The sequence below is a fragment of the Leptonychotes weddellii genome, chromosome 4 (genome assembly GCF_054177405.1).
Source record: "Leptonychotes weddellii isolate Sample4059 chromosome 4, ASM5417740v2, whole genome shotgun sequence".
NCBI lineage: Eukaryota > Metazoa > Chordata > Mammalia > Carnivora > Phocidae > Leptonychotes > Leptonychotes weddellii.
This window is the reverse complement of record NC_138372.1, coordinates 30,559,035-30,581,584: the sequence shown is the minus strand read 5'-3', so window position 1 is coordinate 30,581,584 and position 22,550 is coordinate 30,559,035. Positions and strand designations below refer to the sequence as shown.

Sequence of the window (22,550 nt, the reverse complement as noted above, 5' to 3'; positions counted from 1 at the left end):
AAGGCCCTGAGGGCAAGCAGGGTCACTCCTCCCAGCCCCTCCCCTCTCTATCCCTGGGAGGTGGGGCAAGGACACCCACCTGGGCCATGGCCCCGCCCCCCGCCCCCAGGGGGCTGGCAGGAGCTCTGCTGGAGACCCTGCCCTGGCTTAGGCGGCTGCTGTGGGCGGGCCCCTGGCCTTTCCAGCCCCTGGGCCTCCCCCTGCATTCTAGAGCCCAGAGCCGCTGCAGCCGCTGCTGCTGCTGCTGCTGCTGTGGGCCTGCCCCCTCTCCTTCTCAGCCTCTGGCCAGCGCTGCTCCCCCTCCCCACCCACCCAGCAGCTCCTCTCACCTGGCCATGACCCCAGCCCCCCCAGGGACCCTGGCCCAGCCCTGAGCCCTGGAACCTGCAGCCCCCTCCCCTGGGCCATGGCCAACTCAGGCCTCCAGCTCCTGGGCTACTTCCTGGCCCTCGGTGGCTGGGTGGGCATCATCGCCAGCACAGCCCTCCCGCAGTGGAAGCAGTCCTCCTACGCGGGCGACGCCATCATCACGGCCGTGGGCCTCTACGAAGGGCTCTGGATGTCCTGCGCCTCCCAGAGCACCGGGCAGGTGCAGTGCAAGCTCTATGACTCACTGCTCGCCCTGGAAGGTAAGCCTCCCTCCAGCTGGGTTGGGAAGGTGGGATGTGGGGGAAGGCGAGGTCCAGAGCAAGCTTGCCCACAGCCTGCGACCTGCGCTGGGCTCCATTCTCCAGCCCCCTGCCCGCGTGCGCTTTTGAAAATCCAGGCCCACCTGGTGCTCCGTGGAGGGCAGGGGCTCCAGGCTCCGGCAGCCATGGGTCCAGATCCCAGGTCTGCCACTGTCACCTTCAAGGAGTCGCTAACCCTCTCTGTGCTCTAATGTCCTCATCTGTAGAGGGGAGCACTAGGACTTTACAGGACTGTGGAGGGTTCGATGAGATAGATGAGTGCCTGGCCCTCAGGCTCCCCTCCACCTCCCCCCATACTCTGCAGCAGACACACTGTGCACACACACCTTCATGCCAGGCCTGCCACCTAGACAAGCACGCCTCCGTTTGGGTGTTCCAATGCACACACACACACACACACACGCCTGTGCACACAGGTGCTTGGGCACGTAGGTCCCTCTCCTCCTGGCGTGTGCATTTGAACTTGACAAGTTGGCTTGTAAATAGGCACCACCGCAGCTCCGTCCCCGACTCAGGGCCAACCCACCCAGCCTCTGCCCAGGGTGGCGCAGGCCTGAGCGGGGCAGCTGTCACACGGCCCTCCCCCACGACACCCGGCCAGGCGGGTCATCTGGTCTCCTTCAGCGACCCAGCTCCCCCGAGGTGCCCGCGGCCCAGGACTGACCGCACAGGTGTACGGCTGCCATGGGTGACTCAGAGGGCAGAGGGAAGGTGACCAGGAGCCAAAATGGCTGGTGGGGAAGGTGTCCCTGCCTGAAAGCCAACTTGGGGCTGAGCTGGATGGACCTCAGACACCCTCACTCCCTCCTGCTGAATCTGCAAGGCCCCGGGAGGAACTGAGCCCGCTGCTTGGGAGGGGTGGGCCGGGCCCCAAAGGGAGTCCCACCGCCAGAGAGCAGCGGACGAGAGAAGTCCAACTACCCTGGCACCGCACACACCACCTGGAGGAACCTGCAGGGGGAGTGAACAGCGGGTGGTAGAGGTGAAGCTCAGCCCCACACCCTGTCCTCACTGTCCCCTCACACCTGCTGCAGGTGGCTGCCCAGGGGGAGCTTCCGGCCCCTGCCCCAACCCCTTCCCTGCCGCGCTCCTCACACCTGCCCACTTCTCCCAGAGCCTGCTCAGTGCCCCCTGCTCTGCCCAGGTCACATCCAGTCAGCGCGAGCCCTGATGGTGGTGGCCGTGCTCCTGGGCTTTGTGGCCATGGTCCTCAGTGTGGTCGGCATGAAGTGCACTCGGGTTGGAGACAGCAACCCCATCGCCAAGGACCGCATCGCCATCTCTGGGGGTGTCCTCTTCCTCCTGGCAGGTCAGTGTCCCTGGCTCCCTGTCTGCCATCTTGGTCATGGCAGGTGGCCCTGCTCTGGGTGGCCAGCCGGGGGCCAGAGTAGAGCTGAGCGCTCCCTCCTCTGTCCTTAGGCCTCTGCACTTTGACAGCCGTCTCGTGGTATGCCACCCTAGTGACCCAGGAATTCTTCAACCCCAGCACACCTGTCAATGCCAGGTGAGGGCCAGCGCATGGCTTGGACCAGGGAGCTGGGCCTCCCGCTCCGCTGCCTTTGTCCAGTAGGACACGTGGAGGAAGAAACGGGATGGGGGGAGCCGCAGGTGCTGTCACGGTGAAGCTGTCTGGAGTGGGGGGCCAGGCAGGGTGTGGCTGAGCCCTCTGAAGGGGCCAGAGTCCTGTGGAGGACACCGCAGGAGCTCAGCAACCTGGATCCGGGTTGAAATCCCAGATCTGGGCGCGCTGGCTGTGTGAAGGGCGAGTTCCGGTCAGATGGAGCTGGGACCCAAGGACCCAGCTGACGTGGCTGTGAGGGCTCAGCACAATGCCGGGGCCCCGGAGAGCACTCAATAAAGCCCTCGTTGTGACTCCTGCCCAAGGTGACAGGTGCATTGGGCTGGGAGATGTAGACTGGACAAGCGGTAAGGCAGATGTGGGGGGGCCTTACAGCTGGAGGGAAGATTTGGTTCCCCATCCTGGGGTGGAAGGCAGCCAACAATCCTTCCGGCTGTGGCATGCAGCATGGTGGGGAGAGGCTAAGACCGGTAAGGTGCAAAGGTCTGGAGCAGGGCTTGGGGCCCGAGGCTCGCAGTGCAGAGTAGGTTCAGAGATGTTTAGGAGCTAGAAGGGCCAGGACTAGGAAGGCCCAGGGTGTGAGGGCCGGATACGGGGCTCTGTGAAGAGCCTGGGCCCACCTGGCTCCACCCCGCCTCTCAGCTGTGCCCGAGCAGAGAATGGGACAGTCTCAACCCCAGACATCCCAACAGACCTTGGGCCCTGGGCTGGAGGGAGAATGAGAAAAGGCACCCAGGCTATCACAGTCAGGAGGGCCGGCTGGAGAAGGCAGAGGTGGGGCGGGGGAAGAAAAGGAGACCACAGGCACAGCACTCGTCCCCTGGGGTCGGAGCTCTAGCCACGAAGATCAAGCAAGAGGCAGCTCAACTCAGAGACAGACGCCAGGCTGGCACTCCTCCCTGTCCTTCCAACACTCCCCGAGGCAGCTGGTACGCGGGCCCGTGATGGGCCTGGGGGACACGGATGAATCCGGCGCTGTCCGCCCTCGGGGCGCTCCGCAGGGAGCCAGGCAAGCCAGGAGCTGAAGGCCACCCAGGAAGAGTCAGCAGGAGGCACAGCAGGAGGGGTCAGGGAAAGCCCCTGGGAGGAGGTGGCCCAAGTGGGCCCTGAAGGCAGAGGAGCAGAGGAAGCGCAGAAGGGGGGACGCTCCAGGAGGGGGCGCCTCCAGCAAAGGCACGGAATCGGGGAGCCCCTGGGCGCCGCAGAGCGGGAGTGGGGGCTGCGCAGTTTGGCGGTGGCCCCGAGGCGGGGAGTCAGGAGCGCCAGGTGGAGGGCCCGCTGTGCCCCCGAGGACCGCGGGAAGCCCAGGCTGGGGGTTCCGGGCGCCGGAGGGGGACTGAGAGAAAGATGGCAGGGATTGCCCTGCTCCTCCCCACGGGACTCGGTGGCCCTCCCGCACCCCCGCCCCTGGCCGGAGCAGGAAAGGGGCCAGAGTCTGCGCGGAGCAGGCCCACCCTGGGCCTGGGTCCCCTTGGGTGGGGGTGATGTGCTGCGTGGAAGTCGGGAGGAGCGAGGGGCCTGCAGCGGAACTTCTCCGAGAGACTGAGGAGGCTTGGGAGGCCCCCAGTCTCAGCTCCCCACCCCCTGCACGCCCCCCGCCCCCACGGGGGGATCCCTGGGGGAGGGCAGGCTTGCAGCCACACCTGAGGCTGTCCTCCCTACCCCTTGCAGGTACGAGTTTGGCTCGGCCCTGTTCGTGGGCTGGACGTCCGCCGGCCTGGCCATGCTGGGGGGCTCCTTCCTCTGCTGCACGTGCCCGGAGCCTGAGAGATCCAACAGCAGCCCGCAGCCTTACCGGCCTGGCCCCTCGGCTGCCGCCCGAGAGTACGTCTGAGCCCGGACTCCGCCGGCCCCTGCAGCACCCCGGGCAGGGCCAGGAGGGCGCCCCGCGAACTCCGTTAGGGCTCTGAGCAGCTTGTCCCCACACAGGCACCCACCCTGCGCTCTGAGACTCAGACCCAGACACTCAGAGGGAGGCCAGAGGCAGGCCCCAGCCCACAGGTGCACACGCCTGTCCCGCTGCTGGCGTGGACCCGTCTGCACAGCGCACGGGCACCAGCAAGTACGTTTGCCATCCAGGTGCCGGTGCTTTCCCGGGGTGGCTTTTTTACTCCCTGCAGGGCACACGAGTGTCTGCTCTGTGCTGGGCCCCGGGGACACAGCCACAAAGACGGCCCTTGGTGCCCCATGCCCTGGGGTGGCCAGAGCCTTTCCTGTCCCCAGGCTGGCAGGCTCCTCACAGCAACCCCATGCAGGGGGCAGGGCCAGGATGATGAATGTCCCCCTTACACACGAGGAAACAGGTTCAGGGACACCAAGAGGCTTGGCCCCACTGTTCCTGAGTTCAGGTCTCAGGCTCTTCCAGTACGCCCAGCACCCCGCGGACACCCCCACGCATGGCTCGGCCAGCACGCGGCCAGCCCGCCCCCAGGAGTGGGCCCCAGGGAGGGCTGCCGTGGGTGCCCGGGTCTGACTGCGCTGGTCAGGCCCTGCGTCTGGGCCCGCACCCCACAGCCCCTGCCCCACCCTGCTGCTCACCCCACTAACCAGCTCTCCTCTCTTTTGACTTTCAGACCAGTTGTTAAGTTGTCCGCCTCCGCCAAGGGCCCCCTGGGTGTGTAGTGTCCAGGTCCCCAGTCTGACTCTGTCCCCCCGGCCACACTTACGCTGTGTGTTTGGTATTGTTTGGAAAGAGAAGCGAACATCCAGCTCCAGCTGTGGTGTCATTTGATGTGCCCCTGGCATGGCCACGGTGGGTCTTGGCTCGGAGAGGTCAGAGCTGGTCCCTGGGGTCTTTGGGCGGCAAGACGGGGAGACAGACCTGCAGGGTGGGTTACATGGCGCATCCGGTGCCGATCGGGGCTCCAGTAACCTCCCTGGCCTGACACTTACCTCAGAGCTGGGGTGAGGGGACACTGGAGGAGCTCACTACCTGGAGAGGGACCTTAGGGCCTTTCAGCCACGAAGACTGTCCTGAGCAAGGTTGCAAGCCCCCTAATGCTGCCCCTTCTTCCACATCCGCCCCTCCTCCTCTCCAGTCTGCCGAGGTCCCCCTACATCCCCGCCCTGGATCCAGAGTAGAGAGGGGTGGCCTCAGGCAGAAGGGTGCGGTCCACGCTGGAGGGGCTTTTGGTCTTGAAGTATAGATACTACCTTAGTGTAGAAGGAGGAGACATCCTCAGAGAGATATAGGGAAGATTAACCCAGATCAGCACCTCCGCTCATGCTCAGGCCTCGCCAGCCCCAAACATCCTCCCTGGCCCCGAGTCTCTGGCCACTGGCTACCCTCTGCCTCCCATCTGGAAAGAGCTGACCATAACTGCCCCCTGCCTTCCTCATGCCCTCCTCAGCCAGCTCTGTCTGGCTTCCTCCAACACCTGCTGGTGACCACAGCTCTCACCAACTCACTGAATCCCAAGGAGGTAGCTGGGCCTTCTCCCCTGAGCGTGGCTCGAGGGAGGTGAGGTCAGACAGGGTGACTGTCATGCACGCTCGGAGGTCAGGGATGGGAGGAGAGGAGCGAGCGGTGGAGCGGCTGTGGGACTATGGGCTCAGGGCCCCGGCCTGGCCGCGGCCGCACGTCCACGGGGCGCCTCAGGAGTGGCCGTTTCCTGTGGCCTGGCCAGCCCCTGGCTCCGGGGGTGGGCGCCTGACCCCACGTGGGTTTACCAGAGTCTTGCCCCTCAAGTTATGAGTGAGGACTACAGAAGAGTCTCTCTGGGTGCCAGAAGCTATAATGCGGGGAGCTGGTGCCCAGGCTCCACATCCTGCCGGAACTGGCCTGGGGTGGGCCTGGCGTTGAGCTCAGGCACCTCCTGAGGGACTGCGATGTGTGGGCGCCTCTGTGAGGCCTACAGCTCGGGGCCGTTGGGGCCACATTTCTTGCCACTCTGCGGGCCTCTGGGAGGGAGAAAGGCACCTTGGTGAAGAGGTGAGCAGAGGAAAGATGACAGGAAGGCCTGTCTCCGTCTGCCTTTCCTGAGACCAGGCTGCTCCGAGAGGTTCCCACATCCTCCCAATACATATCCACCTTTTTTGCTGAAACAATTTTGAGTTTGACTTCGGTCTCATACAACCAAAAGAGCCCTGACTGACACCACCAAATCTGGAACCTGGAAATTGAGAGTCTGGGTGAGGGCTCCTGTCACGGGCACCAGCTGAGCAGGCGGGGATGTGGGGCCCAGAGGCTCGACCTCTGCGGGACCTCCAGCACCTCCCTCCTGTCCCAAGCTGGGGATTTGGCAGCCCTTGCAGTCTGGTCACAAAGCGGTTGGCCAGGACACCGTGTGTATTCTCTTGAGGTTCAGGGTCCACCAGAGGCTTGGGACTTGGTAGGAAAACATGGGGATAGAATGTGCTGGCTGCTCCCCGTGAGTTTCGGGGACAGCGGTGGGTCTGACAGCCACAGGAACAAGCTTCCCGCTGGTCCTTCGTGGAGGGATGCCCTTTCTGCCTCGAACCCGGGACTGGAGAAGTGCAGAGTCAGGCGAGCGCATGTCGCCCCGGGACACGCTAACAGCACAGTGGGCCGCAGGCCATGGGAAGATGTCCGGGGGAAACTAGAGGAGTTCAAGGCTGCAGGGGTTCCGGAAGCCTGATCCTCCACGCCTCTCTTGAAGCAGCTGTTTTCAAATGTCCACATCAAGGTCACCTGGGCTGCCAATGTGCGGCAGGGCCACCTTCCCAGGCCTCCTGACTGCACGGCTGTTTACTGCCCCAGCCGCGGGGCTAGAGGACTGGGCAGAGACCCAGCAAGGGGGTCAAAGGGCACGATCCTCAAGCTTTTGCTGATGTTTACTAACAAAGTTCTCCCAAGAATAAAACTGGCAGCCCATAAAAATACAGTTTGGGGAGGAAAATGCCTGTGTTCTCAGCCAGTGACGAGAAGCATAGCATAGAGGTAGCAATACATACAGAAGGTGCACAGCAACAGAAGGTGCTCAGCCCAGGGAGTGAGCCTGGGGCCGTGGAGGAGGCGACCAGGGGACCCACCCAATGCCTGCCTCGGAGAATATGGATGTGCACTGAGTAGTACATGGTGTCCAGGAGTGATGCTTTTGTGTTGTATGTATGTATTGTTAATTCTGTGTGATAATGACACCGTGGTTTGTTTGGGTTTTTTTTTTTTAATCCCTATCTGTTAAGAGGTGCACCCTGAAATGATAGAAGGCTGGATTTGCTTTAAAATGCTCTAAGAACAAAACGGTCAGGGGCAAGGGAAGTTTGGTAAATGCCAGTGATATTTAGGGGTTCACTCTGTTCTCTTCGTTTGTGTGTAGGTTTGCAAATGAAAAAAATAAAAAGTTAAAAATGCCTGTAAGTTTTGCAATGTAGCCACCCCTCACTGACCACTGAGACAGAGGTGATGAGCGCTCTAGAGACTCCTGCTACCTGGAAACTTGGTAGAAACACAGACTCTCAGGCTCCAACCCACACCAGGTAACAGGCTCGGCATTTTAAGGAGCTCTCCAGGTGACTGGAGCACACACAAGTTTGGGAAACGCTGATCTAGGCTAGGGAGGGAAGAGCTGTGTGGTGCGTTGTCTTCCTCCATCATCTGAATACCGGATGCAATGAAAGCAGCTCAATGTATGATTTCGTCTAGAGTTGGCAAGATTATAGGGGGCCACGGCTAAACCTGATCCAGGCAAAACTGGAAATGAAGACAATGCCCAAAGCAGTCCTTCCTGACTTTCTCTCCTCATAGAGCACATAAAAATAATATTTGGCTCAATTTATGGGCACATTACAGGCAATTTTATTCTTGACAATGCTCCTGTTCAAAACAACTAAAAATGTTGGGGAAAGGGCGAAGAATTCTTTACAGGGCATCAAGGGAAAGGGCTGACACGATGCTATGGACTCTCCAAGTCAACACTCAAGAAGCACTCCCTTTCATCCACACGGAGGCCCACGTGGTGACCACAAAACTGAGTCGTCCATGGCTGCCAGGATCAAAGCTGAGTTACATATAAGGGGATTGAACAAATAAGTAAAATATCAAAGATACTGGGAGCCAGGCTTTCCACTGCCAGAGGATAGATTTACAAAGATGAAATGGAGAAGATTCAAATAAATCCTGTGGTGTTGGATTGGAATTATAGGTATGTGGATGAACACCTGGCTTTTAATATATTTAGATGAATACTGAAGTAGCTATAGTTGTGTATGTGCACGTACATGTGTGTGATATACATACATCCATATATGTAGGAGTTCTACCTCCTAGAAAAGCCTAGAAGCAATGATAACCCAGTGGCAAGAAGATACCTTGATTTCTGAATACCATTCTCCATTAACAGGTACCAGGGCTCCGTGGAGAAATGGCTGATCTGAGGGCTGGGGTAAGGAAATAATAAGCCTGGAGCATCCTGATATTCCAGAAAGTAAGAAAGTGCTCGAGGAATAATGGAGACACATCTAAAGGATACAGAAACCAGATTAAAGAGATTCCCATTTGCTTTATCTGGGACAATTTGAGTATCAAAATAAATAATGATAGTAATGGATTCTAATTCAGTGAATAAAAATAAGAATCTGTTAGTCCCTACGATACAAAAATTAAATAGATGGGGGAGAAAAAAAGCTCTACAGTAAAATGGCAACTAATATAATTTATTAACTAGTAAGTATAAAATATTTAACTTGACAGTGGTGAAACATTGCAGACATATCTTAATCAAGTGACGAAAGTTAACACCATCAGCATCAGGGCAAGTCAAAATTGTGTGTCCCTTGATATAATGCACTGAAAAGAACACAGCATCATTTCTGCGACATTCCTGCTAAAGGTGTACAAACTGAAACGCCTTATGACAAGACAAAAAAATCCAAATGGAGGTTATTCTACAAAGTAACTGCCTGCACTCTTCAAAACTGTCCACATTACGAAAGACAAGAAAAGACTGACAAGATTGAAGAGATATTACAGCTAAATGCCATGAGTGATCCTTGATTGGATCCTGGACCTATAAAAGACGTTCTTGGGACAACCAGTGACAATTGAATAGTGTCTATGGTTTAGATGGGCAGTACCACTTCAAAGTTAATTTCCTGAATTTGATAGTTTCCTGTAGTCTTGTAGGACAGTGTCCTTATATTTCAGGAAATACACACTGAAGTACTAAGAGGGTAATGAGGCATCAGAAAAAAATATGCATAGATAAACATGAAGAGTTACAAGGCAAATATCTGCAGTATAATATTAATCGGACAAAAATATATATGTATTAATCGGGCAACCTAAGTGAAGGGCAGACTGGAGTTCTTTGAACCATGCTTGCAACTTTTCTCTGAAGTTTGAAATTATTTCAAGATAGAGGGTTTTTTTGTTGTTGTTTTTTAAAGTCTAAGTGAAAGCTAGAACACCGAGACACTGATTTTCTCAGAAGGCACTTGAAACCCCAGCCAAACATAGATGCAGATGCCTCCCAATATGGCAGTGGAGAGAAAGCTTTGGACTCATCTTTGGTGAACCCAAGCAGAATTCTTTGTTTCACCATCATTTTTAAAAAATGTTTTTGCTGGGTATAGAATTCTGGGTTGACTCTCATCCTTTCAGTACGTTATAGATATCATCCCGGTGTCTTCTAGCTTACATAATAATTTAAACAAAAAGCCTGCTTAACTCTTTTTGTTGTTGTTGTTGTTCCTTTGTTTTCTCTCAGTTGTTTTCCAGATTTTCTCCATCTTTGGTTTTCAGAAGTTTGAATATGAAGTGCCTGGGTATGTTTTTTTTTCCTTCTTTTCTTTCTGTGTGTTTATTTTCCTTGGGGGTGTTCTGAACTTCCTGGATCTGTGGTTTGTTATCTTATATTGATTTTGGAAAAATTTTAGCTGTTATTTTTTTCAAATGCTTCTTCTGCCATATTTCCTGTCTTCATCTGCTACTTCAATTACATGCCTGATATTGCGGCACAGCTCTTAAATATTCTGCTCTGTTTTATTGTTCCCATGTTTTTCTGTTTCAATTGGGTTTCTACTGACCTGCCATCAAGCTCATGAATTCTTTCCTCTGCTGTGTCCTTTGATATGCACATCGAAGCATCTCCTCATTTCTGATAGTGGGCTGCTTCTACCTTGTGCTCAGTCTAGACCTGGAATCCAGGGAGTTTGGGTGTACCTCAGCATTCAACACTCCCTGCATGCCTGCACCTCAGAGGGACTCCCTCTCCAAACTCTTGCCCTTTCCCCAGCAGTAACTTGCCATTGTTTAGGATGCAAGGCTCATGTTGGCGGCAGGAGAGTTTTTCTCCTTTCTTCTACTCCAGCCTTAGTTGTAGACAGGTCCTGTGCACCTGAGCCTCAGTGGTAGGGCTTTGTCCTCCCCACATAGTCTCTGATCTTTTAAACCTTGTGAGTTTCCTGCCCTCCCACCAGGCAGCAAATTTCTGTTTTGTATCAGTGCAAGATCCTGGTGCTGAAAGGGTTTGCTTCTTCCCGCTAGTGGCCGGCAGCATTTCCTTCTACTCAACTCAGAAGTAGGCAACCTTTGTTTGGGACTTAGTTCTTTCCTTCTCATTGCTTTTTTTTTTTTTTTAAAGATTTTATTTATTTGACAGAGAGAGACACAGAGAGAGAGGGAACACAAGTAGGGGGAGTGGGAGAGAGAGAGAAGCAGGCTCCCCGCCGAGCGGGGAGCCCGATGTGGGGCTCGATCCCAGGACCCTGAGATCATGACCTGAGCCGAAGGCAGACGCTTAACGACTGAGCCACCCAGGCGCCCCCCTTTTCATTGCTTTTGTATCTCCTAATATTTCAATAGGATCATTTTCTTTTGCTCATTAGTGCAAGTCTGCTGCTTGCTTGTCGATGCTCTCCATTTTGGTCTCAAAATGTCTTTTTCACCTTTGTATCCTACTGTGTATAGGAATCCTAGGCTGGGAATTATTTTCTTTGAGATCACTGAAGATATCATTCCACAGTTTTATGGCGACCATTCTTTCTGTTGCAAAATCAAATGTCAGCTTTAATGTCATTCCTTTCAAAGTAATCTTTTCCCCCCAACTCCTCTCTTGTCTTTTAAAAATTGTGGTACCATTATTGATATAGTTTAGAGGTGGATTTTTTATGTAAGTTTTTGGGCTTCCTGACTCTTTCTTTTGGTGTCTCCTTCCCTCTAATCAATTCTGGGCAAGTCTCAGCCATTCTCTCTTCAATCCTCTTTTTCCTTTCTTCTGTGGCTCCAATTATAGTCTGCTTGATTTTCGTACTATAGTCTCTCTTAGCTATTCTTCTCTGTTTTCCAATTTTTAAATTCTCTGTACTTCATTATAAGTGGTTTCCTTCAACTATCTCCCAGTTATCTAATTTTATCTTCAGTTGTGTTTAATCAGCTTCCAAATATATCCATTGATTTCTTTGAGGTATTGTATTTTTCTGTTCTCAGATTTCCACCTGGTTAATTTGAAAAAATCTTCTGGGTCAATTATAGCTTCTTTATTAGTTTGCTGGGGCTGCCATAACAAAGTACCACAGACTGGATAGCTGAAACAACAGAAATTTACTTCCTCACATCCCTAAAGGCTCTAAGTCCAAGATCTAGGTGTCAGCAGAATTAGTTTCATTTTGAGGCTTCTCTCCTGAGTTGTAGAAGGCTGTCTTCTTGTGGTGTCTTCAATGGTCCTTCAGCTGTGTGTCTGTCCATGTCCTAATTTCCTCTTTTCGTAGACACCAGTCATATTGGATTAAGGCCTACCTCAATGACCTCATGTAACCTTTAATTACCTCTTTAAATATCCTATGTACAAACAGTCACATTCTGAGGTTTTGGAGGTTAGGATTTCAATATATGAATTTGGGTGGGAGAGTGATACAATTCAGCTCATAACACCTAAAATTTTCAAGTTTCTCTTTGCATAAAAATAATTGCAAACATCATTGCTTCACATTCTGTGTCTGTTATCTTTGGTAACTGGGGTTCCTGTGGGTCCTTTTTGATTGTCTGTTTCAACCTTGTTCATCACGGTTCCTTGTCTCCTTTTAAACCTTGTTATCTTTGAATATGTGCCAGATGTGGCTTCTGTAAAATATGTGTAGAAATCATTTAAGGCCAAGGATTATTTGCTTTGGTGTGTGCCCGGGGGCACTAGCTATTCCGATCACTTTTATCCAAGTTTAGGACTGGAAATTTCTGGCTCCCTGTGTGACTCCAAGTCAGGTTGCAATCTGTGTGAGGATTGGTTAGTTAGCTACCACAGTACAACCATTCCAGGTCCCCAACTCAAAGCATAACGTAGTTTACAAGGGTCCCCACAGTTGGTGGGGCTGGACTTCATAAATTTTTCCCTCCAGCCCTGTACAACTGCCTCTTCCAGATCAGCAAACACATTTTCAGATCAGCACTCAGCCTCTTGAGTTGCCTCTTCCAGATTTGCAAACATATCCAGGGACAAAGTAGTCCTGAGCATCAGACTCACTTTTCTACGTTACCATCCTCTTCCTGGACCCAGCCTGGGAACCCCTCAGTGTTTTGTTGCTTTTAGAAAGATTTTAGAAAATATTTTGTCTAATGTTCTTAGCTGTCTTCAGCAGAAGAGTTGGACCAACATTACCACAAGTGGAAGTCAAGAGTCATCTTTCCAAAGGCAGTCATATAATTTTAGAGTACATTTAAACCTTATGACTTAAAGTAGAACATTTTTATTTTTTTGTGAAAGTGATTGTGCATGACCAATCCAAATTAACAAAAGAATTATTAGATGTTTTAAAATATTTACCAGAGTTGGTGTAAAATTCTGTCACCTCATTTTTTAAAGTTTACACTTTAAAAAAAAATTATTTATTTATTTATTTATTTATTTATTTATTTATTTATTTATTTATTTTGATAATCTCTACACCCAATGTGGGGCTTCAACTCACAACCCCAAGATCAAGAGTCACATGCTCCACCAACTAAGCCAGCCAGGAGTCCCTAAAAATTTTTAATTAATTTATTTTTAAAAAAGACTTTATTTGAGAGATAGAGTGAGAGAAAGACAGCGAGAGAGCACAGCAGGGGGAGTGGCAGAGGGAGAGGGAGAAGCAGACTCCCTGATGAGCAGGGAGCCTGATGTGGGACTCGATCCCACGACCCTGAGATCACGACCCCAGCTGAAGGCAGACGTTTAACTGACTGAGCCACCCAGGTGCCCCCAAGTTTTTAATTTAAATATGCATTCCAAAAATTATCCAATAAGCACATGAACCTTGTTATATGATATTTTTACAAAAATGGAAAAGACGTTATACAAATGACAAAGCCTCATAAAATGGCCTTTAAGTATCAGTTGTTTCTACTAGTTTTTCTTCCTTGGACATCTAACTTCTTTTTCTATAAAACTGACAATCACTGCAAGACCCTAAAATGTTTTGTTTCCAATGTACTCTTTCTTTCTTACATCTTTATTCAATATCTTTCCCATCATTTTTTCCCCAATTTTTTTAATGTGGTAAAATACACATAAAATTGGGGCACCTGGGTGGCTCAGATGGTTAGGCAACTGCCTTCAGCTCAGGTCATGATCTCAGTGTCCTGGGATCAAGTCCTGCATCGGTCTCCCTGCTCAGTGGGGAGGCTGCTTCTCACTCTGCCTTCCGCTCCCCCTGCTTGTGCTCTTTCTCTCTCAAATGAATAAAGTTTAAAAAAAAAAAAACCACATAAAACCTACCATCTTAATTACCACTTCAAAGCACACAGTTCAGTGACATTAAGTACATCAATATTGCTGTGCAACCATCACTACCATTCATCTCCAAAATTCTTTCCTTCTTACAAAACTGAAACTCTATATCCATTAAATGATAACTCCCCATTTCTGCCATTCTATTCTCTGCCTCTAGTTTGACTAATCTAAGTACCTCACATAAGTGGAATCATACGGAACTTATTTTTGTGATTTTCCAGATACAGGATTTTTGGTTTATGGTTTTTTCTTTAGCACTTTATTTTTTAAGATTTTATTTATTTATTTGTCAGAGAGAGAGAGTGAGAACAAGCAGGGGTAGAGGTAGAGGGAGAAGCAGGCTCCCCATCATTTCAGTTTACAATGTTCACAACTATTATCTCAGTTGATCCTTACAATATTCCTGTAATAGTAACAGCCAACATTTATTGAGCACTAACCAAATGTCAGGTCTTACCTAATCCTCACAAGAACTTCAAGAAATAATTTCTGTTATCTCTAAAGATATAAAAGGCTCATTCTGAGGCTCTTCCCATGCACTTGGATTTGGCAGTTTGAAGGTGGGATCCGAGAAAATCTGTTCATTTTCTTGTGGATGGTCCCTACATCTTACTTTAAGAGCTACTTCAAAGTTCAGTACTGACTTTTATGTGGTAGCTCCATACCAAGGCTCTGGAAGGTCAAGTTTCATTGACAGAACTCCAACTCAGGTTTTCTGACTCCAAACTACTTTCCCTCCTGGTGTCTCAAATGATTTATGAAAATTACATTTTATGCACATGATAAAATGAGGACTTTTGTCGAAGCTTACCCTAAAGCTTACCCTTTTGCCGAAGCTTACCCTAAAGCTGTCTTCTTGGTTGGCTCCTTTTTCCCTCCTACAAACATGTCTCATTCTAAAAAACCCTTCCCTCCAATTTATCTATCTTTAGAGTGACCAGAACGTCTATGTTGCCCAGGGTAGTCCTTTCAGCCCAGTATAACTGATAACCACATCCCTTCACTCCCTAGAGCATCCTATTTGGCTAATATGTAAATTACATGGTCACACTAACAAACCTGCCCTTCCAGAGGCAGCCTTCACTTTCTTCACCCCATTTCAACGTATTTTTTGACCTCTTGCTCTACTCTTTTAGCCCTGCTGCAGATGCTGGGATACAGCAGCAGTGAACAAAACAAAAATCTCAAACACTAAGAGTAGCAAGGAAGTACAGAATTAGCAGATGAGGATATGCACTGAGAAAAGTCCAGCAGGTACGGAGGTTGGGAGATCTGGCCATGGGGAGGGGCTGCTATTTTAAACAGTGGTCAGGGAAGGCCTCCCTAGTTAAAGACTTGAAAGAACTGAGAGAGATAGCCATTGGTTTAACTGGGGAAACTGTCTTCCCATCAAGAGGGAAAAGCCTTGAGATTGGGGTGTGTCTGGAAAAGGCAGCTTCTGAGGTTGGAGTAAAGCAGGGGTAGAGCAGAGAAAATGGGAGACAGGTGGGGGTACATTGTGAAGCTTCCTGTAGGAAGCAGGCTTCTGCTCCAGCGAGACTGGAAGCCTCTGGAGGCTTCTGCTTAAGTGACCCTGGCTGCTATATTGAAAACTGACTACAGCAGAGAGATGGAGGGTGGAAAGTAGGGTAGCAGGGAGTTCATCTAGGAGACTGATAATCCAGGTGAGATGCGGAGGCCTAGACCCATGCTGGGGGAGGTGGTGAGAAGTGGTCAGGCTCTGTTTCAAAGGCAGAATCAACAGGATTTGTAGACTCATTGGATGTGGAGTGTGAGAAAAAAAGATGAAGTCAGGATGGACTCTCAGGGCTGTGGCTGGGACCTAGAAGGCTGGGCTGGCTGTTACTGGGATGGGAGGCTGTGGGAGCATCAGCCCTTCAACCTGCTTCTGCTGCAGCCTGGGGTCCACCCACCGTTTCCACTGCTGCTCTTGCTAGTAGTCTCCTTGTTGCTGAGCCCAGTGGACATTTGCCCACCTTAACCTTCTTGGACTTCTTGGTTTTGATGCCAAATGAATAATTTCCTATTTTGTGCTCTAGGATTGTGATGCCCTCCCTTTCTTTTTACATCTCTTTCCGGCCATCACTTTTACATCCTTGGTCTTGTTCCAAAAGTGACGCTCCTTGACTGATAGGATTTCATCCATGACTACAGCTTTCAAAAAGCCACCTGAGTGTCAAGCATTCACCTCAGCTTACACCTCACTCCTTAGTTCCAAATCTGCTTCCCAAATAGATTCCCCATAGGCACCTCAAACACCAGACATTTCAAACTGAAAAAACCCCATCCCTTTGTGCATTCTCTATTCCAGCAAATGGCACCACCTGCGTCAGTGTCCTGCAATCATGCTGGATTTTCTCCTCTTCCTCATCTCCACATCCAGGTAGTCACATAGCTCAGTCAGCTCCCTTCCTGAAAATATCTCAAATTTGACCTTCTTCCCAACTGCCAGATCTAGGATACAGGTTTCATCATTTAACTGGACTTCTGCAACAGTGTCCACATTGGTCACTACTTTTCTGGTCAAACTGGTTCCCCGCCCCCCCCCCGAGTATTATTTCTAAAATGAAAATCATTTTACTTAAAGATAATCCAGGTTCCCTATCAGCTCCTCAGCACAGAGGAATTAAAGCGCAGGAGGGTGGTAGAGCTAGCTGCCTAAGCCTAGAAGAGGTGCTAAAACATCACCTGGATGGCTCAGTTGGTTAGTTGACTGCCTTCGGCACAGGTAATGATCCTGGAGTCCTGGGATCGAGTCCCGCATCGGGCTCCCTGCTCAGCTGGGAGTCTGCTTCTCCCTCTGACCCTCCCCCCTCTCATGCTCTCTCTTTCAAAAAAAAAATTTTTTTTTTAAGATTTTATTTATTTGACAGAAACACAGTGAGAGAGGAAACACAAGCAGGGGGAGCGGGAGAGGGAGAAGCAAGCTTCCTGCCGAGCAGGGAGCCCGATGCAGGGCTCCATCCCAGGACCCTGGGACCATGACCTGAGCCGAAGGCAGACGCTTAATGACTGAGCCCCCCAGGTGCCCCTCAAATAAATAAAATCTTAAAAAAAAAAAAGATGTGAATATGGTGCAAGTTAACAGTCTACTCACTTTAATTATTTGTAGCTTTATAAACAGGTGGCCAGACTGAAGGTATATAAACAAGCCTCTACCTGTAGTACCACTCAGAGAAGGGAGAGGCTGAGTTCCTAATCTGATTGCTCTTTCCCCAGCCGCAAGTCAACCTAACCCCTCTAAGTGTCAGATTAACCCTTCCACTAGCAGAACCTCAGCACTAAGCCTGTCCTGTGTGACACTTTCTGGTTAAACTGTCCCTACCAGATGTTCAAGCTCCCCCCGGTCAGCAATTCGCTCTCTCCAACTCCACAAATCTGACCCATGTTTGCTCCCTGCCCAAACCTTCCACTGTGCCATCTGGAACTCTGTCCCCAGCCTCTTCTGCGAACATTTGCATTCACTTTCTTACTCGGCCTCTAGGACAGACTTGCCTGGGAGCCCTTTCAGAGGCTTTTCTTCCCTAACACCAGAAGCAGCAGGGTTCCTGGTGGTGGTCTAAGTTTCCTCTAGATCACACTACTGCCACTTCTAAACCATTTTCCTCCTTCATAAGCCCTCAAAAGCTCAACCTTCCAGGGCGCCTGCGTGGCTCGGTCGTTAAGCGTCTGCCTTCAGCTCAGGTCATGATCCCAGGGTCCTGGGATCGAGCCCCGCATCGGGCTCCTTGCTCCGCGGGAAGGCTGCTTCTCCCTCTCCCACTCCCCCTGCTTGTGTTCCCTCTCTTGCTGTCAAATAAATAAAGTCTTTTAAAAAAAAAAGCTCAACCTTCTTTGAAGCCCATGCTTTTAGACTAAATCCATTATCTAAGCAGCCTTTCTTGAAGATTTTTAACTCCAGAATCACCAGCACCAGCTTCTCATGCCCACTACTTCTACCATCACTTGCAGCAATTTTAACACACAGAAATCCTTTGAACAGCATGGTCTGTTTTTGACATTTTCACTTCCAATGTTTTCTTCCTTCTCCCATCTTCCACTCACATGACCATCACCCAAAAACTTTGTCATTACCAGTCACTGCACATCTCAAGGTTAAGCATGTCTAGGTGCACCACACTTCACCTTCTTCTAGCCCCCTTAAATCAATACTTCTACTCCAAGTAAATGTGTAACGCACCAACTCCACTCAGCAGAGAATGTTACGCTCGTACTGGCTTTGGCTGATCAGGATCCATCTCTGGGTGGGGACAGGGGGAGAGGATGCTGGGAACATTACTGTTAACGGTAACTTTGCGCCCACTTTATTTATTTTTAAAGATTTTATTTATTTGACAGAGAGAGACATAGTGAGAGAGGGAACACAAGCAGGTGGAGTAGGAGAGGGAGAAGCAGGCTTCCCCGCGGAGCAGGGGGCCCGATGTGGGGCTCGATCCCAGGACACTGGGATCACGACCTGAGCCGAAGGCAGACGCTTAACGACTGAGCCACCCAGGCGCCCCTGAGCCCACTTTTAATACCTTTGCACTTTTCTTCTGTTGAATTCAGCCGCTGAAGTCCTGGTTAAATCCAATGCTCTACTTCCTGGCAATTTTATTTCCCTGGTACATTTGTTTTCCCATTCTCCAAGACAACTATTTTACATTTCTTTTTTAAGTACTCTCTATACCCAACGTGGGGCTCAAACTCCCAACCCAAGATCGAGTCGCACGCTCCACTAAGCTAGCCAGACGCCCCTACATTTTTCTTTCATCAAACTTCTAACATCTCTTCTCCCTTTTCTAAGATTCATCAAAAACAAAACAAAAAACCCCAAAAACAAAACCCAAAACTTTTCAATTTTTTATTGAACTTAATTTGAATAGATGAATTGACAAGCCTCAATATCCATTAACATGAAAACCTCCATTTTCTTTTAATACCTTTCAATAGTTTTGCTTCTGCCCAGATTTTGAAAATGGTGTGTATATGTATATACACACACACACACACACACATGATTTTGTTATTAAATGGGGCACCTGGGTGGCTCTGTTAAGCGACTGTCCTTGTCATGATCTCAGGGGTCCTGGTATGTAGCCCCAGGTCGGGCTCTGTGCTCAGTGGGGAGTCTGCTGGTCCCTCTCCCTCTCTCCCTGCTCATGCTCTCTCAAATAAGCTTTAAAAAAAACTTTTATTATAATCTCTACACCTTACCTGGGGCTCAAACTCACAACCCTGAGATCAAGAGTTCCATATTGTACCAAGTGAGCCTGCCATGAGCCCTCAAAATGGTATAGTTCTAAATATATTTCCTTGATACTACCACGGATAAAATTTTTTTACTAGCTATTATACACAAATAGGTTTTAGCCATTTACTAACACATCATCCATCCTTAAACTGACTGCAAGTTTGTTACCAGTATCATCCATGCTGCCTGCCAGTTTCCTTTCCAATCTTTACATATGTTAACCTCCATGCACTGCCTAGGCGTTTAGTACAGTATTTCTAACAGAAACCACGAAAAGCATCCTCACCTTGTTCATTTTGAATAAAACAGAACACACCACATGCCCGATATAGGATACCTAATTTCTTATCACTCTCCTGTGCTTACTCTGCTACAGCCACATATTCTTATAAAGGGATGAGATTTTTTCTTTTTTAAATGTTTTATTTATTTATTCATGAGAGTCAGAGAGAGAGAGAGAGGCAGAGGGAGAAGCAGGCTCCCCGCCTAGCAGGGAGCCCGATGCGGGACTCGATCCCAGGACCCCGGGATCATGCCCTGAGCCGAAGGCAGACGCTTAACCATCTGAGCCACCCAGGCGCCCCAGGGATGAGATATTTTAATTAAGGCTGGAGCACCGGCTCAAAGGTAAGTGTCAAAAACTAAAGCAGTTAGCAGATGAGGAAACCATTGCTGCTGTTTTGGCTCAACACTGCCCCCACTCCCCCCTGTAGAAAAGTGTTGACTTCTCTCCCAGGTCTCATGCTTGCACCATGTGACTGCAAGGCCAGGTTCTCACCCTGCACCCTGGCTGCAGAAAGAATGCTTCTCTGGGTTGCCTTAGAGACTCAGGCTATCTAATCTTCACACATAGTGAAGGCATTCATAAAGTGCTGGGCAACACAAGACACATGAAAAATGCATAGGTAGTTTTGTTTGCAACACTGGCATCAAGACTGTACCACAAGACAACTTTCTTCCTTGCTGTGGTTTTCGAAATCATTTTTACAGGTCTCCCCTATCTGAAAGCACTGCATTCCTATGGAACCCTCTGTAAGCTGAATAGTGAGTGTAAAGTGAAGAAGCAATTACCATTAGCTTATATGGAAAGACTTAAGTGTTCTCAGAAATAAAAAAGTCTCTTAGGCTTTTCTGATACTTTGGGGTATATTTTGCTAATGGATGTACAAAATAGAGTGCTTGCTTCAACAGCACATATACTAAAATTGAAATAAGAGAAATTAGCATGGCTGCTGCCCGAGAATGACAAGCAAATTCATGAAATGTTATATATTTTTTGCTTATCCAAAGAATAAAAAAATGCCAAAGGGGTACATGCACCCCAATGTTTATACCAGCGTATCAACAGCCAAATTATGGAAAAGAGCCCAAATGTGCACATTAATGAAGATGTGGTGCGTGTCTATATATATATAAAATGGAATGTATATATAATGGAATACTACTTAGCCATCAAAAAGAATGAAACCTTGCCATTTGTAACATGGATGGAACTACAATGTATTATGCTAAGCAAAGTAAGTTAGAGAAAGACAAATATGATGTCTTGCATGTATGGAATTTAAGAAACAAAGTAGATGAACACAGGGAAAGAAAAATAAGATAAAAACAGAGCGGGAGGCAAACCACCGTTAAGAGACTCTTAAGAGAACTGAGGGTTGCTGGAGGGGAGTGGGCTAAATGGGTGATGCGCATTGAGGAGGGTACTTGTTGGGATGAGCACTGGGTATTACACGATGAATCGCTGAATTCTACTCCTGAAACCAATACTACACTGTACTTGAATTTAAAAAGAGCATAGATGCTTACACACAGTTCCAAACTATGGCGCCTTGATGAGCGTTATTTCTCAGGGAAGGAGCTCGGTGGCCCCACTCTTGCTGCTCAGTGCATTGCCCTCTGTATATAGTTCACTGCAGCAAAACAAACACCAAATGCTATTTTCATAAAAGTGAAAATTCTTGTCAGATTTCTTGGTTAGCAAAAGCAATGTCGTCTTTCCTAAAAAGAAAAGTGATATGGTATAATGCAAAATTTTGAAAAGGACTACCTGTAGTGGATATTTAACCAATATTGTTATTTCCATGATACATACATATCCTAGGTATGTAATTATAAAAAATATACTTTATATACCAGCGCAATGCAATCTTGGTTGTGAATTCTGAGCACGTTCTGGAAAGGGGCACCACCAACTGGATTTACACAGAACTGCAAGACTCTTGGAAGTATCCTCTAAATCCCCAGCAACTTTTCACCCTGGGCCCAAAAAACTGACCAGGATGATCCCAAATGAACACCTAGCAAGACATTGTATAAAAATAACTAGAACAGGGGCTCCTGGGTGGCTCAGTCGTTAAGCGTCTGCCTTCGGCTCAGGTCTTGATCCCAGGGTCCTGGGATCCAGCCCATCGCGCTCCCTGCTCGGCTGAAGCCTGCTTCTCCCTCTCCCACTCCCCCTGCTTGTGTTCCCTCTCTCGCTGTCTCTGTCAAAAAATAAAATCTTTAAAAAAAGAATAACCAGAACAGGTTTAGGTTAGAAGGGAGTTGAGACCACTAAATTATTTTCACCAACCTCCATATTCTTTAGCAGAAGTCTTCCTATATGTATTACATCTGTTATCAGAGTGAGCCTGTTTACTAAGCACAACCAGGCTCTGTGGCAGGCTGAAGTAACTCTTCCACAAGGACAGAAGTAAGTGGCTTGCAGGGATTAGAATCCAATTAGTGCATGCTAGAGCATGCCCTCTCCCCTTTACCACTGTCCCTCAGTAAAAACAACTTATGAAAAGGAAAATGGCCTTTTCTATCATAGTAAATGTTTTCTGATGTTTAGTAGGAGCCCACAGGTATGTCACTTAAAGAATTACACATTTTAAGGAAATTTCCAAGTAATCCAGTGAGTACCATCTATCTGCAGCTAGGTTTAAGCTAAGGGTCCTATGGCTACCTAAGGACTTACAAACTAAAATTAAGACAAGACAGAAATATACACAAAGACAATTATTTAAGACCTTTATTAACGGGTGCTTGCCGTTTGTTGATTTTTTTGAAAAAATCAAGTTGTAAACTTTTTATTACAAATTAAAAATGAGGTTCTTAAAAATCTCAACTTGACCAGATATGAAACAATTTAAAAACCTTTAAAGGTGTATTGAGAAAAACCAGGTTTTTTTTTTTTTTTAAAAAACACGTTTGTCATTACCAAAAAGAGACGTCTTTAGGTAAAAATAATAAAAACCCCATGCTGCATAGATAATGCAGATAGTTCTATTTATCTGGTCAGTGGGCAAAAAGCAAGCACTTAAGGTCTTCAGCTCCAATCTTTTGTTCATTTCTTATTGCTGGAATTTCATCTTCATTTCTTCGTGTTGGATGACTAA

The 22,550-nt window shown here is 49.0% G+C and overlaps 1 protein-coding gene and 1 non-coding gene across 2 annotated transcripts; both read left to right on the top strand.

The window, feature by feature from the left end:
* The first annotated feature begins 345 nt into the window (after positions 1 to 345).
* On the top strand, positions 346 to 5,826 carry CLDN19 (claudin 19). Its single transcript, XM_006749313.3, has 5 exons — positions 346 to 629; positions 1,834 to 1,998; positions 2,109 to 2,193; positions 3,940 to 4,092; positions 4,842 to 5,826. Exons 1-5 carry the CDS (start codon positions 407 to 409, stop codon positions 4,888 to 4,890), a joined length of 675 nt encoding a protein of 224 aa, XP_006749376.1. The 5' UTR covers positions 346 to 406; the 3' UTR covers positions 4,891 to 5,826.
* Positions 5,827 to 20,342: 14,516 nt separating this feature from the next.
* On the top strand, positions 20,343 to 20,444 carry LOC115938329 (U6 spliceosomal RNA). Its single transcript, XR_004073470.1, has one exon. It is a non-coding gene; the product is annotated as a U6 spliceosomal RNA (small nuclear RNA).
* Positions 20,445 to 22,550: the final 2,106 nt, after the last annotated feature.